At 32.2% G+C, this 15,815-nt stretch overlaps 1 protein-coding gene across 2 annotated transcripts in view; it reads right to left on the bottom strand.

The window, feature by feature from the left end:
• Positions 1 to 15,815, bottom strand: part of RETREG1 (reticulophagy regulator 1) — a 173,011-nt gene that overhangs the window by 110,879 nt on the left and 46,317 nt on the right. For both annotated transcript variants that reach the window (XM_074207558.1, XM_074207559.1), the window contains 2 exons: positions 14,575 to 14,681; positions 10,702 to 10,732 (listed from right to left, as the gene is read on the bottom strand). In XM_074207558.1, the coding sequence (XP_074063659.1) occupies positions 10,702 to 10,732; positions 14,575 to 14,681 (138 nt within the window). The remainder of the gene's footprint in view (positions 1 to 10,701; positions 10,733 to 14,574; positions 14,682 to 15,815) is intronic.

Consider the following 15,815-nt stretch of genomic DNA (forward strand, 5'->3'; position numbering starts at 1 on the left):
CTCCTTTAAAAGCAAAAATAACCAACTGGGAAAAGGATGTGTAAAACTCACCAAAAATGAAATTAACCAGGGCAGCTAGGTAGCACAGAGTCCTGCTGGAGTCAGGAGGATCTGAGTTGAAATCCAACCTCAGAAACTTAATAATTACATAGTTGTGTAAACTTGGGCAAGTCACTTAACCCCACAGCCTTGCAAATATCAATAATAATAATAATAGTAATAGTAATAATAATAATAATAATAATAATAATAAATTAACCAACTATAAAAGGAAAACAACTTATTTAGAAAACAGGCTAAGGGCAGGAATCACCCCATCCATTCTCCCTTGGCACAAACAGAAGAATAAACAGGGATTCAGTTGTTTGGTTTTTGATTTTGGTTGGTTTGGGTCTTATTTTTTCAATTTGAAGAGATGGATATCATTTATTCAGCAATGAGGTCTTAAAGGGGTTTTATTTACAAGGTTTTTGCGATTGTTAAGTCATCTAAAAGGAAGCTGACAATCATGGAGGTAATACAATTCAGCAGAAAGATTATAAGATTTACAAAAAGAAAATTTGGGTTCAAATCCCACCTCTACTACCATTTATTATGGTGACTTATGGTAACCTTTGTAAGCCTCAGGGCCCTCACCTGTAAAATGTAAGGGTTGGACTAGATGACTTTAAAAGATTCTATATATCTTTAAAAGATGCAATAAACGTCTTTGGTAATTTCTTAAAAGGGATTCTTCTCCAGAGATTTTACTTAGAATTTATGTTGTGATATTAAAAAAAAATCAGTTATACAGCTTCCTTTCTCTGGAGTAGTAAGCAAACCAAGCAGCACATATGGTTTATTTTGGATGAATAAATCTGATCTACAAAAACTGATTTCCAATTAAATATATAATCTAAATATAGGTGCCCAAGTCCTAGTTTCTATTCCTAGGGCAGCTAATAAACAGAACTGTTTTTCTTCACTGAATTTATGGCCACCATGCCTTTTTTATCCAATTAAATTCCACTTAAAGACCAATTAAAATGATGGGTTCAACATGAGAACATAAAAAGTTTTTACAATACTTTATTCTAGTCTGTAGAATAATATTTCTTTTTACAACTAAAATAAAGCTTCATTAATTTTGGCCTTCATAATAATTTAGCACAGACAATGTACCTTTGCTATATTGATGAGGAAATGGAACATGTTAAATAGTGTAAGGAGAAAGCTTCTGAAGCAGCTGAAATATTTATAAAACACTATAATTATATTGTCAACTGAAACCAAGTGTTGCTTAAGTTATTGCGTTGATATTTTAATTATAAATTATTCTTACTAGTCACTAATTTATACTCATAAAACCAGGACTTCTAATATAATGTACTTCGTTAACTTAGCTTTAGTTAATTTATGAAAATTATAGAATTCCACAATCTTTGAGGAATCAAAATTTGAGGTCACTTAAAGGGAACTGTTGAACAAAAATATTATGACCTGTGAATTAGGTGAACCAAACCGGTAAAAGATAACATCAATAAGCTGTTTAGCTAGAAAAAGGAAGCAGAACACTCATGTGGAGTTAAAGTATGAGATAAGTTAAGAGATACAATGAATAGGACACCAAGTCTCAAGTCAGGAAGACCCGAGTTCAAATTTGACTTCAGATACTCGCTATGTGACACTGAGCAAGTTTCTTAACCCATCTGCCCTGGTTTCTTCATCCATAAGATAGAGATAATGATGTATCTATTTTCCAGAGTAGTTACAGGATCAAATTATAGAGTTCAACACAGTGTCTGGCACATAATCAGCTCTATTTAAATGTTGATGATCATTTTTATTATAACAGATAGATGGAATTCATGATACATTGATATGCATTTAATATTAAGAAAATTTTAAAAAGAACCCAGATAAATTTTGCAGGATCCTTATGAAGAGCATGAACAGAAGCCAAGCAAGATGAGAATATGGATGGGGTATAAATAGAGGATAACCATAATATGGTCACAAATCTCTTGAAAAATCTATCTAAAAATAATAAAATTGCAATTTTCTATAAATGTTAACTCTTGGGGGAGAAAGACTGGTCTTATTTATAAACTATAATTTTATTGTGGCTCAGAAGACAATATGAGGCTGTCACAATCAGGATTGTATTTTTTTTTTGGTGTAGTTATTTGACACCCAAGACACCCTCACAAAGACCTATATTGTGACTGTTTAGTTATGTTAAGTATCAAAAAAGGGTAGAGAGGTTATTGAACTGATGATGTCAATCTAGGTAAATGTACCAGATATTCAGGAGAACTATAAAATACATTTAAAATAACAATTATAAAGATGTTCATGACAAAACATATGTGTAGCATAATGTTCCCTTTAGTATCTTTGAATACTATCTAGAAGAACAGTAGGATCATTGGAAAATTAAATCTGGAAGTGATTCCATGTGGATAAATGATACAGAATACTGAACTTAGAATCAAGACTGAAAATATCTGGTGCCTGGTTTTGAATCTTGGATCTGTCATCTATTGTGTGGCCTGAAGTAGGTTATTTAAATCTCTGGGCATCCATTTACTTGTCCTTAAAATGAAAGGTTTAAATTAAAGCTAATTTAACATCTAAATATTTGGGCACTGGTACCTAAGGGTGATCTTGGTAAAAATATGACAGCAGGAGGTGAAATGCTAAATTCAGAGGCTAGGTAATAATAAAATTTTGTGGGAACGTAATATGATACTACATGTGAACAAGATTAATGTAAAAAAGGACTGAAGTTATCCTGTGGAATTCCTGAATTGCCAGAATGGGGGAATGATCCAGCAAAGAGGATGGAGAAGTCAGGCAAGTAAGAGAAGAACCAGGAGGGAAAACCTAGGCAGGTGAGAAGACCTGAGAGTGGTTCAAGAGGACTTGATCATGGAGATCATGATCATGAGAAAGGATCACTAAATTCAGAAATTAAACATCAAGTGGTAAACATGAAGAGCATTTTCAGTAGAATGGCAACTTCCTACAGCCATGCAAAATTTATGATCTCTCAGGTTCCTTCTAGCTCAAATATCCTATGTAACCTGCTTGAATTGAGAGGCATTTTAGACTTGAGAATTTAACTTGCTAAACTACCAAATGTGAAATTCATTACTAATAAAGAAATCTGCTAATACAGGCTCACATAATTACAGAGACAGAAAAGTCATTGTAAGTGACCTAATCTAATCCCTATCTCCAAATACAAATAAATTCTAGGACTTATTTTTCTTCCTCTTATGCCACCCCCTCCACCATCCACTGCAAAGTCAATAAATTTACTCTAGAAATATGGCTTCTATTGACCAGAATGTGTACTTCAAATTTAGATGGCGGAGAAGGATTCAAGCTTGCTTGCTTACAATTTTCAAAATCTTCTGATGGAGCTTTTAAAGTTACTTATAATTCAAATAATGAATTCTATATCTATTCCACTGAAAGCAAGGGGAAACAATTAGTTCCTCATTTCGAAAAAAGGAATGTTTAAAGTCACATTGTCATCTCATTTCTTTCTAGCTGATCTAATTTTCAAAATCAAGTGAAAAATTAAAAAACAATTATTAAAATCAGAATGTACATTTTCAGAAACCTCTCATCAAAATCTTATGATTCTGGTACAGTCAATGAATAATGTACAATCATCTCTTATGGAAAGGAAAAAGTACTACAAATATTGCCACTGAACAATACTAAATGAACTAAATAATTAATATTCAACTGCTATGAAAAATGAATAAAGATTTGTTTTGATTTTCATTAAGATTCTCTGACCTTAAGAGTAACTCTGATCATAGTCTATACCCAGCATTTTCCTTCAGCTTTTTATGATAAAGACAATCTTATTTTAATCATTTTATTTCAGCATAATTTTAATCAATTAAAGAATCACTTTGCAGGGAAAAACAACTTTGGAGGGAAAAATGAAGTCTTTTCATCTCTCCCAAACTACTCTTTATTTAGCTATTTTATATATATATTCATGTTTTTCACTTAACACAGTATTTATTTATAGACAAACTTGTTTCCATTGGAACATAAGTTCTTTCAAGGAGAGAATTTCATTCTTTGTACCTGTATTTCTCAGCATCTGGCTCACAGTAGGCATTTACTAAATAGTCATTAGCTAATTGATTTCATTTTCAAAACATATTAAGTTCTAGATCACTACAATTCCAAATGAAAATCATCACAGGAAATATGAATTTTTAAATTATCATAGTAAATATGAATTTCTAAGCATGTCTACATCAGTCTTAATGCAGTTCCAATAATCTCACTTTATCACGAAGAAACATAAGTTGACAAAGCAAAAAACTCTTGTTTTTTATCTGAAAAATACTTTTAACTAAGTTAAGGCTTTTATACTATAAAAAGAATCAAGAGTTTTAAAGCACAAGTTCTAAGTACTGCTGACCCTAATTTTCTTACTGGACAACTAGGATTAACTTTTTTGAACCACCAAGAATTTAATGCTTTACTTTTTTATTATAAACCCCTTTTAAATCTTTGAAATTCCATCCCAGGATGTGTGCATGTATACATGAGGTAAAGCTTATGCATATACACACACATACATATACACACACACATACATATATTATATCCAAACTATGATGATGATTTCCAAGTTTAGAAAGGCAAAAATATGTCACTTTTTCAGATAAAAAAAAGCAATGATTTTACTGTTCATTCCCGTGACTTAAGACTCAGTGTGTTCATATTCTCCCTTCAAAAAGTTTGGGAAGATCTCACAGGGTTCAATATATAACAATAGTCAAGCTTGTTTCTCAATGATCTGCATCACAAATTGGTTCAATTCAAACACCAAAACAGAGCACCTTTTGTGCTCATTTGATGAGTGAGTCGGGAACTCATCATGTCCTAGATGACGGCACCAGGAAGCAGAAGTCAAAAGCTTGGGACCCTTGTGAATTGAGGTACAGAAGTCAGGAACATGGGAGGATATCGCTTGAGATGTAAATGGAAGTTGAAAGATTTAATGCTTTCTTGGTGTCAAGTGGCTTTTTAAGTGAATGATTATTATTCTCATTATGAAATGAAGATATGTGATTAATCCTGAATTGTCTAAAAAGGAAGCAATTCAGTTGGCAGGGGTCCATGAGCATCAACATGAGCAAACTGAACTCCAACCAGGTTTTAAAATCCTGATGGTAAACCAGAAGAGACTACTCAACATTTAGATTTCAGTCAGCCTAACTGTCTATATAGTTTTCTTGTGAATAACATCTGCAGGAATTATATGGTCCTGTTTCCCAAATCAGGAACCATATAGATTTAATAACTACAAATGTCAAATGTAGTTATGGTCCTACGGAAGTTTTTCTCATGTTTAACTGCATGAGACTTTAAAGATTCTAGGGTACAAACTGAACATGTCTCATGAATTTAAGTTTCTGTAGAATAGGAATTGTTTCATTCTTTGTATTCATAGAGTAACAAGTACCTGTTGTTTGTTATTGTTGATTGAATGTACTTAATGTCAGAACTTTGATCATAAAATCTCTTCTTTCATTTAAGGCTGAGATGGAGTTCAAGATTTGAGGTTTATAAAGCCCAAGGATATCTTACTCTTCCCTGAATCATATCCAAATTATGACAATGATTTCCAAGAAAGCAAAAATATGCCATTCTTTCAGAGGAGAAGATCAATGATTATACTGCTCATCAGGTATATTCCAAAGAGAAGTTAAGCCCATTAATAGCTCCAACAAAGTGATGTAAAGTCTCCTAGATGATGCTGGAAAAAGCATCCTTGTTCATATTTTACTACGCCATTTAAACAGGTCAGTTTGACATGGCCCAGATGCAGCTAAGGGATAAAGCAAATATGGCTGGGATACTGCTGCCATAAAAAGGATGCTATTTTGGTCAGAGGCTTTGTGTGAGAAGACACACACACACAATGTCTTTTTCATAGACACATTGGTGCTGTTTCTTCCATAGTCTGAGGTCACATTTCATGTCAAGCCTCCCCCCCTTGGTTTCAGCCTACAGCTCCAACCTGAGTTCCATGACTTCTACCTAACCCTTGCAATTTAGTGACCAGAATGAACTCACTTTTTGGCAAACATGCAGAATGACATTCTGATTACCCTTTTGGATTACCAGTTGGACCACATTCTTTTTCTCTAGGGATATTTTCTATCACAGGGCCCATTAATTGAACCATTTGCATCCTAAGGCTACTAATTTCTTATTGCAGAGGAACCTAAAATAGAGGGTTAACAAAAGTCCTATGACTCTTTCATTTTGGGTCAGAAAATGGTGAATCCATTCTCTGTGATCCAACCCTTGGATCCCTGGAATTTTTATTTAAAATTCCAAAAAAGCTTAGCAATAATTTTCATATACCAAATATTTTATTAACATATTTTTATTTGAAATTTTACTATTTTGTGCTAAATTTAAGAAATTGTATTACTCTTTGAAAAATAACTTTCACTCATCATAAAACAAAACAAAAATAATGATAAAATAAAATCACAATTGGGAGAAGGGATGTTTTTGGAAAAAAAATGACCAAGCTAAAATCAATTTTAAACCTAGACTATTTTTCATTTTGGATAAGTTTTGAGGACTTTAATAAAAATCATTTACACTAATCTTATATTAAAAACAATCCTAATGACATTTTCAATTAAGCTGTCTAAAGAAAATTTAAAATTAGTATTAACAGCTTGGCTTTACAGGCAGAGACCACTTTGGATAAGATTACTATGCCCTGCTGTGTTAGCTGCCTATCATTCATAAAAAAAATAGGTCAGCATACATACTGAGAACCAAGTTCAAATAACACTAATTTTCCAAGCCTAAAGATCAATTCTACTTGGCATTCTCTATATAAAAGTTATCTCGATTTCTAAACATCCAAAAACATTCTAAAATCCAAAGATTTTAACATACTCTAACAGGCTTCCTATTATAATTTTATAAAAGAAAATAAAAAAATCTTTCAGAAACATTAATTAGAATGGCTCTAATAGTAATAAATTAGAATATAAACATATGTCTTTCAAATCAATTTTTCTTATTTCTACAAAATTTACACACAAATTTTTATGCACATGTACTTATAATGTAATTATATTATAAATCACAAATTAAAATGTATCTTTAAAGATTTTAATCTATTAACCAACAGAAACTCATTTTCCAACACAGTAAATAATAGACCTATAAAATGTGAAATAAAATAAAGCCCTGAGGTAGTAATCCACTTATATTTAAAACTCTGAAAGTGTAATGCATGGTCCAAAACTTCATATCTTTTTCATGAGATTAATGTTGACTAAATATATCAACCTTAACTCCCCAGGAGACCCAGCTCAAATGAGACCAGCAATTGGGGAAATCCTGATTATTCAAAATCTGGATTCTCTATTAAGTCCACTAAGACAGATTCCAATTATAGCCAAATCAGTGGGTGACTTCTGAGAAGCAGATAACTGAGAACTAAGATGCCTAAAAATGTTCATCTCAAATAGCTCACAGAGAAGATAATACAGACTTTATGCCACTGATACTTCTCTTGCACCCTATCAGATCCCTAAAAGAAAGGACAAAATTTTAGAAATGCATACCTACCAGAATATGTCTGAAGTTAAGTATTACGCATGAAGGAAGAAACTGAATTATTAATGTAAAGGAATAAATGTTTTACTATTAACTCTAAGTTTTGAGACCGGAACAAAATTTAAACTTCTCATAATAAAAATATGACAAGAGATACTTAAGGGACATATTTATATGTATTAAGTATTTTAAGAGTCATTCAATTAATATTTATTACTGATGTTGGATTTGTGAGTTCAAATGAGTTTTAGAGATGGACAGGACCTAGAAGATCATTTATAAACAAAAGAATATGTTAACTAAATTCTCATATGAGAATCTTTATGCTATTTTGTTTACATATACACAGACATATATATCTTTCCTTGATCGTATCACATCTCTTCAAACTTTTTGTTTTATAAGATGTCATAGACAAAATTTGTATAACCATTAGCCAGTCTCTCCATACTTAAGTTTAGGTTGATCCATGAATGATAAGTAGACTGTCTCCTCAGAACTAGATTCAAAAGACTTCTGAAATGGGAGAAATTGGTCAGAATTACACAAACTATCATCTTTGAATTTCTCATAATTTTCACTGCTAAACCTATAGAAATAATATTTTTATTCACCTACTAATTCATTGCACAAACCTCTGAATTCTAGTTTCTATTCTAATATTCTAAATGAAAGTGCCTTCTTCCAAATTACCAATAATATTTTAATCACTAAATTTATTCTTCATTCTCCATGACCTTAATTGTTTATTTCTTCTAGGTTCCCTCTCTTCATTTTCTTCCGTCTTCTATTACCATTCTTGGAATTCTTTTGAAGGTTCAGCTACCTTCTTGTCACCGTGTGTCCTCAAGGCTCACTTTTCTCTCTATGTATTCACTCTGATTGTGAACTCATCCATTCACATGGCTTCAAGTCAGAGCTTCCAAATAGACAGTTTTCAAATATATGTATCCAAATTCAAATACGGTCCTCAGGATTCAACAGTCCTATATCTCCCAAACTAGATGCCTCACTGGAACCTGAAGCTCAACATATACATAATGAACTTATCTTTTCCAACTAAACCTGCTCTTCTTCCCAGGTTCCCAATTTCTGTTGAGGACAGTCCACTATGTTAAGAACCTCAGAATCATGTTGGACTCTTCCATAGCCATCCCTACTCCCCAGTATCCTATCAGTTGCCAATTCTTTTTCTATACTCTCTCTCTTGAATATCACTTTATACTCACACTACTGTCATCTAATGAGTTAAAGTTTATCGTGTGTGTGTGTGTGTGTGTGTGTGTGTGTGTATGGAGAGAGAGAGAGAGAGAGAGAGAGAAAGAGAGAGTTTTAAAGGTTTTTTGATTATTCATGGTTAACCTTTTTAATTTTTATAAAAAAATAACAAATTAAATTCCACAACAGAAAATTATTTTCCTTAAGACTACAAGGTAGAATTTTGTAGTATTAATCATACTGCTATGACATATGCTTCTATTCTCTATGGAGCAATCCCAAATCATTCTTCGTTTTTACATCCTTGAAAATACTTATAAAAATTTTTAAAAGACTATAGACTCAAAGGGTACTTTAACCAAGTAAAAGAAACATTCTAATTGTTTTTCTGGGAAAGTACTAAAATAAAAAACAGGGATCTGACCTACTGAGGGGAAGTATCAATTTGCTTCAGTGATCCTTCATCAAACATTGTAATCCCTCTGCATCCTACATTATGCAAAATCACTCAAAAATATTTTTTTACCTTATTCTAGTTATTCATGTGCAACTGTGCCTGGCAAATCATGAGGAATAATTTTGGAGCAACTATGATTTACCAAAAGAGGTAATTTTCTGTCTGTTCTTTACAAGTTCATTTCTCTCAACCTTTCAAATTACAGCAATAACTCTCTGAGAGATTATCTTCCAGATATACCTACATGTCATGAAGAGACATGTAAGTAAATGTTAAAAAAACTAAAAAAACAATTAAAAAATCAAAATCTTTATTTGAAAGACAATATTCCTTTCTCAAGTTGACATTAGTAGTTCTCCTTTTATAAATTCATTTTTTCTGTCCCCTTTCAGTAAGCAAAATGTCCATTATATAATAGGTTGGTACCTTACATTTGCTCCCAAATTATTTCTCACAGTTTGTATAGATCCAAAAACACAATTTAATTAAAAAAACCTAAAGATAATCCAGTTTACCCCTCTAAATTTGGAGAACATGTACTATTATGAAATTTCAAATGGTATCTTAATTATGACATGTGACTTTCATAATATCCACTTTGCAAAGTAACATATGTGTACATATCCAATTCAGGAATCTTAGCAACATTCAACTTAATGTAAACATTTATAAGTATCTATGATATATAAAGTATCATATGAAGTTTGGAAAGACCACAATAAAAATGAAACAGTTGCTGCCCTCAAGTAGCTTTATTATTATAGATTTGCACAAATAACTAGATTTAAAACAGAAGCCTCAAAATAAATCCAAATATGTGGTCAGAAATTACTGTATTGCCAACTGAAAATTCCTAGTGCCATATTAGTGGACTACTACTCATTTCTACATTTTCCCAGTTTCACTCAAACACCTTCGGGGGGGGGGGGGGGGGGGACGACAAGAAATATTTCTTTCCCAGAGTAATTCCACCTTACTTTTTCTTAAACGAATAAATACATATCTAAATTTTATTCTTTGGAGACAGAAATGCAAATAAAGATATCTTTAAGACATATGTTTTAAGCCATTTTGGCTCATTTAGCCTCAATTAGTCAAGTTAAGTAGCTAATCAGAATAGACTTTTTTTTCAGGAAGAAGATCAGTACTTTACCAAAAAAATTACTGAAAAGACTTGAAGATGCAACCTACTTTTCAGAACAATCTTCATCATAATTTTGTTCCCAAAATCAATTGTGTTGTTAGGACATTTCATTTTTTGAACAAGGTCACAGAAACTGTGTCCTTGTCACTGAGGCCCTGAACTATGCAGAGAGAAGAGAAATCATGGTTGAGGTTTAGGTGCTCATCCTTAGAATCCACACCTGAAAATTAATTATTATATTAGACAGATTAAAAAGGAAATCCCCTACCTTTCACTGAGGCTCCTCCACAATTGCGCACCTGAAATAAAAAATAAAATACAAAACTCAAATCTAGTACTTTCCCTTAACTATTTTTTTTCTGTTTAGTAATTTCCAAACAACTTAAAATTTAAATCTGAAAAAAAAATCAACTAAAAATTCCAAAAACTGAGAATTGACTTCTCATACAAGTTTTGTGCTTGTAGATAAATGAAAACTCAAGTTGCCTTGTGGATAGAAAGCTGGCTTAGGAGACAAAGTTTGTGACCATGGTCAGTGCTTCAGTTAATTTTCTAGGACTATAAATTGAGTTGTCTATGTGCAACCATGGAGGAACTTTTCACACAAGGAATTCCCAATTTCTCTCTACCCCCCCCACATTTACCCCCCCCAACCCCAGTTTAAAAAATAAAATAAAAAAACTCCATAAAAATTTGTAATACAGAACCAATTATAAGACAAAATATTTACCTTCATTTGCTCCTATGCCGTAATGAAAGTTTAAAATTAAATTAGAAAATCTAATAATTTTTATGTTCTAATTATATTCTAATAATTTTTATATTCTTACAAGTAAATTTTCAGAAATGAATCAATGAATAATTGAATGAATCATGAATAATTATGGAATATAGCAAAGGGGTCAAAGAATAAAAATGAAGCTACATTATACTTTAAAAGGTCAATCAGGGGTGGCTAGGTGGTATAGTGGATAAAGCACTGGCCTTGGAGTCAGAGTACCTGGGTTCAAACCGTCTCAGACACTTAATAATTACCTAGCTGTGGCCTTGGGCAAGCCACTTAACCCCATTTGCCTTGCAAAAACCTAAAAAAAAAAAAAAAAGTCAATCAATCTTCTAATTTAATGTTTATGGGCCAGGGTATCTGATTAAAAATGACTCTTTCTTGGATTCATGCAAAGACATATTAATTAAAGACAGACTCTATTAGATATTTATAGACAGTTTTGTAGGAAAATGTCTTTCTTCATCAACAGGACTTGGAAAACAGCCACGTGCACAAGAATTAGTAAGATTTCTTTCCCTTTTCTCAAGAAGCAGAAATATCATTTTCAGATCTCTGCAGTGTTGATTCCTGGTAACACAGAAGGCATTTTAATTTGCATCTACCTATTGAAATAGATTCCAGGTTCATTTATTTTTGCTTCAGAATTTAAAAGGTCTGCTCTATTAGGCCAAAAGGGAAAAAAAGGCTTTTAGTGGGTTATTTTGCTGAAGTCTTCAAGTCCATCTATGACAAAGAAAAATCTTTGAGTATTACAGAAAAGTTAGCAAACTGACCAACTAAAGTGAACTTTGGTTATTAACTCAGGAAGTAGTTAGTAAACTGTTCCCTAAAGACAGCAAATCCAAAAGGCCCATAAAATGTTATATATGTTTGTATTTGTGGAACAACAAAAAACAAGAAAAATATCAAAAGCAAAAAAAAAGAAAACATTATTCTACCATTGTGTAAAACCATTGTATGTTTGAACTTGGAACATTGTGTGCTCTTGGGATATTTGCACATAAAGACTGAAATAACTAAGCTGAATGTCTGCTAACAGCATTACAACCTATCTGGGCAGATTTTAAAAATTAGGACTTATAACTTGGAAACAGAAAGGAATTATAAATGAAATATATCATATCATGAAGATATGACTAAAAATTGATAGGCATTTATCAAATCTAAGAATGTCAACTCTTAAAGGTGGTCCTGAAGTTTTAAAGCAATATAGAACAAATAAAAGGAAGGCCTACCTCATATAAGATAGTAAAATAATGGAATTCACTTATGTGATACTCTGGCCCATTAATCACAAATCAGAAGATTGACCTTTCAAAGCATAAAGAGTATATCATTTTAGTCCTCTTTGGTCCCTCCTTTACCATAATTTAGAACTGTTCATGTTACTTTCATATTTGAAATTTTTATTGCAAGAACATAAAAAATTTCCTTAATTAAAAAAAACGTATCATTAGCTCTCAGCAGATAATCTGGAATGCAGTCATTTGTGCAATATATTTGCACACATATTAACAGAAGATAAAGTTTAGAAATGAGATTTTTTTAAAGAAAATTAAAATATTAGCTTAACCTGTTAACTTCTTAAATGATAACTCATCCAAGAGAATGGAGAGTAAAAATATAGATCCAAAAGAGATTTGGATATAATGAGTGATAGATACCTAATCTTTGAAGCTGACGTCAGAGCAGTAGCATTATAAATGAAGATATTTATATAGTGCTTTTTGGTTACAAAGTGATTTCCTGCCAGTGATACTGCTGGAGCCAGCTAGTAAGGGCTCTTCAAAATTGAATGTTAAATTTTCAAGGTTATCATTTACATCTTAGAAACTGGCATATGCTACAGATTAGGGCTTGATTTTGAGGCTTAAGAAAATTATGGATAAAATGGTATTTTAGTACAAATTAAACTTAATGTAAAGAGCCTTTTCAGAAAGCTGGTTATGGGTATATTCCTATTTATAACTTCACAATAACCCCGGTAAGACAGATAGTATAAGTATTATACCCATTTTACAGAAGAGGAAAGGTGCTTAGAAGGATTAAGTGAATCAAGATCCTAAGATTTAGAGCTAGAAGAGATCTTAGAGAACATATGTTCCAATCTCTTGATCATACAGATTAAGGAAACTGAGGTCCAAAGAGGTTAAAGTCACACATTTTAGGAAATGAATAGAACTTTCAATCAAAGCTAGCTTCAAGGCCAATGTCTTTTCTGCACTGTGTTGGCTCTATGCCATCAGGTAGAATAGCAATACATGTCCAAAAAACATCCTTTGTCAAAGGTGGAGGATGGATGGTTCATGCAGTAATTATAGGATGAAACATTTAGAGATGTAAAGGACCTTGGAGATCTGTCCATCTCTAAATGTTTCCCTCACTTTTAAAGTGAGGGAAATGACACTTAAGATTAAAACCCTTGTCCAAGCTCAAGCAGGTAGTAAAATGGTAAGGATGCAAATCTAATAAGCTTTTGACTCCGAACTGTTTTCCTTCAACCATAAAAAAACCTATCTAAATCAATTTTAATACTTTAATTGGAAATCTTTCCACAATAATTTTTCAATTTTACAAACATGAAGTAAAACTGTCTAAACCAAATTCTCTCCTAATTATTAACCAAAGGTATTTAATAATCAGCAAAGTGTACCCCCAGCTCTCTTCCTAGAACAGTCTATATCTATGTATCAAAACTAGTTGGCTCATTTACAAATTGACAAGTAGGCCTTACAGAGTACAGAGAAAGTTTGAATCAGGATTTTAAAATATTAAATTAAAAAATACATTTCAAAAATTGGTCAAAATCAGTGTCCCTCAATAATTTTACTTTTTTTTTTTACTATTAATTTACACTAACTAGCTTGTACTCAATCTTTTAAAACTAATAAATGATAATTTCTTCCATTTAAATGCTTAATCATTTTGAAACCATGATTCAAATGTTCCTCCATATTTGGGCAGAATTTGTTGGCTCATTAACACAGAGAGATGTAGTGAGAGTACTAGTTTTTTCAAATGGGTAAAATATATATTTAACTGTTATACTCATTAGAGGTTCACTTTGGAAAGGAAAAAAGATATTAAAAAACAACTGACCTCCTGAACTACAAAAATAGTAAATTATAAAGCACAACTAATCTCCTTGCCAATATCTAATAGGGCCATCAGCTATCAGTGAAACCACAAAGGGATGGATGTTAGGTATATTCTACTAATTCCATGATATGAAACCACAATGGGATGGACAATAATTATGTTCTACTGATTCCATGACAAAGACATAGGAAGGTTAAGTCCTAGAGAAAAATTTCTTGAGAATTAAGGAAGTAATTAAGTTAAAAGTTTCCTTACCTTTCATTCTAGATAATACCATATCTTTTATTATCTGCAAAATTACACGCCCAAGTATTATGACTGAAATCAGGTGATACACTCTCCACGGTGTCAGTGCAAGAAACCTAAAATATTAAAAAATGAATAATTATTGCAATTTCAACTTAAGAGTCTTAAAGTTCTTTTAGTTATCATCCCAAAGTCACAACATTACTATTGTGTGGTCAATATTTATACAATATGTCAAAGAAAATTTTGCTTGGCTCCAAAATACAAAACTACTCCAAATTTTATGCTGAATTCTCTACTATAAAACCCTAATTTGGTTAGAAAGTTTATCTCTAGTGTGATCTAAATTACAAGCACAATTCTCAATGAGTTAGACATAACAAATTCTAATAGGGTTAGAGAAAGGGTACATAAACCTTTGTTGTAGCATGGACCCTCCTGAACAGTCTAATGAAGCTTATAGATCCCCGTCCTCAGAATAATGTTTTTAAATGTATAAAGTAAAATGCAGGAGATTATATCAAAATAGTTATCAAAATATTTTTTAAAACAAGTTATGAACTCCAAGTCAAAAATCCTTGGCTTAGAAGCCCAGAGATACAGGAATTCTTAATAATTGCTAGATACTAGTTGTGATGATTATTTGTTAAAACAATTTCCCTATTGGTTTATCTTTTCCTAACCAAAACATTCTCCAACCCTCTTGTTATAAGGACATATTTAGTACAGAATTTAGAGTTGACAGAAACTTCAGAAATCATCTATAGAACACTCTCCTCATTTTATGGAGAAGGAACTTCAGTCTCCAAAAAGTTAAATCATATGCCCAAAGTCACATAGGGAGAAGAACAGAGCTGCAATTCAAACACAAGTCTTCTGAATTTAGTCTATCACTTCCCTCTTCCCTATTCTGACAAATGTTTATGAATTTAATTGCCAAATCTGATGTCCTTTTCTCAGTTCCTGTCCTGACCTGGACAGGACCTCTGAGTATTTGAGACAGCTAACCACCCTTCTGCCTTCTGGCTGCTCTCCATTCTCTAGGACTTTGTAGCACTGCTCTCCCTTGGTTTTTCTTCTACCCCCACCTGATCACTCCTCATTTTCCTTCTCTGATTCACACCCCTATCTCTAAGTATTCCTTCTTCTTCTTTCTCTAGACTCCCTCACCTAGCGACCACATCAGCTTCCATGAGTTTACTTATTTCTAAAATCATGCTGCCACCACTCTAGTTCAAGCCCAAATCAAC

Source organism: Macrotis lagotis, chromosome X, assembly GCF_037893015.1.
Source record: "Macrotis lagotis isolate mMagLag1 chromosome X, bilby.v1.9.chrom.fasta, whole genome shotgun sequence".
Taxonomy (NCBI): Eukaryota; Metazoa; Chordata; class Mammalia; order Peramelemorphia; family Peramelidae; genus Macrotis; species Macrotis lagotis.